The 320-nt window shown below is 79.1% G+C and overlaps 1 protein-coding gene across 1 annotated transcript in view; it reads right to left on the reverse strand.

The window, feature by feature from the left end:
* EVA1C (eva-1 homolog C (C. elegans)) overlaps window positions 1–234 on the reverse strand; it is a 39,774-nt gene extending 39,540 nt beyond the window's left edge. Inside the window, exon 1 of the mRNA XM_010585266.1 lies at window positions 73–234. Within this exon, the coding sequence (XP_010583568.1) occupies window positions 73–199 (127 nt within the window). The 5' untranslated portion in view covers window positions 200–234. The remainder of the gene's footprint in view (window positions 1–72) is intronic.
* Between the last annotated feature and the right edge of the window lie 86 nt (window positions 235–320).

Here is a 320-nt window from a genome sequence, read left to right on the forward strand (position 1 = left end):
CCCGCGCCGGGCACCGCGTCCCGGGTGACCGTCAGTCGGCCCCGGCCCTCGGGCGGCGGGCCCGCCCCGTACCTGAGAAGTCGGCGAGCGCCGCGACCTCCGCGCTGCACACGAGGATCACGCAGGAGAGGAGGCGGAGGAGCCGCCCGGGCTCTACCTGTCTCCGGCGTGGGTGCTGCCCCGCATCCCCTTCCCTCATGGTGCGGGACAGGGCAGCTCGGGGCGGGGGGGCAGACCCGCCGCCTCACATGATGGAGCGGGCCCCGGCTGGCGGCACGGCCACCCCCAGCCCGCCGGGCGCCCTCCGCCGCGGGGCAGCG

The sequence above is a fragment of the Haliaeetus leucocephalus genome, unplaced genomic scaffold (assembly GCF_000737465.1).
Source record: "Haliaeetus leucocephalus isolate CR32 unplaced genomic scaffold, Haliaeetus_leucocephalus-4.0 Scaffold93, whole genome shotgun sequence".
In the NCBI taxonomy this organism is placed as follows: domain Eukaryota; kingdom Metazoa; phylum Chordata; class Aves; order Accipitriformes; family Accipitridae; genus Haliaeetus; species Haliaeetus leucocephalus.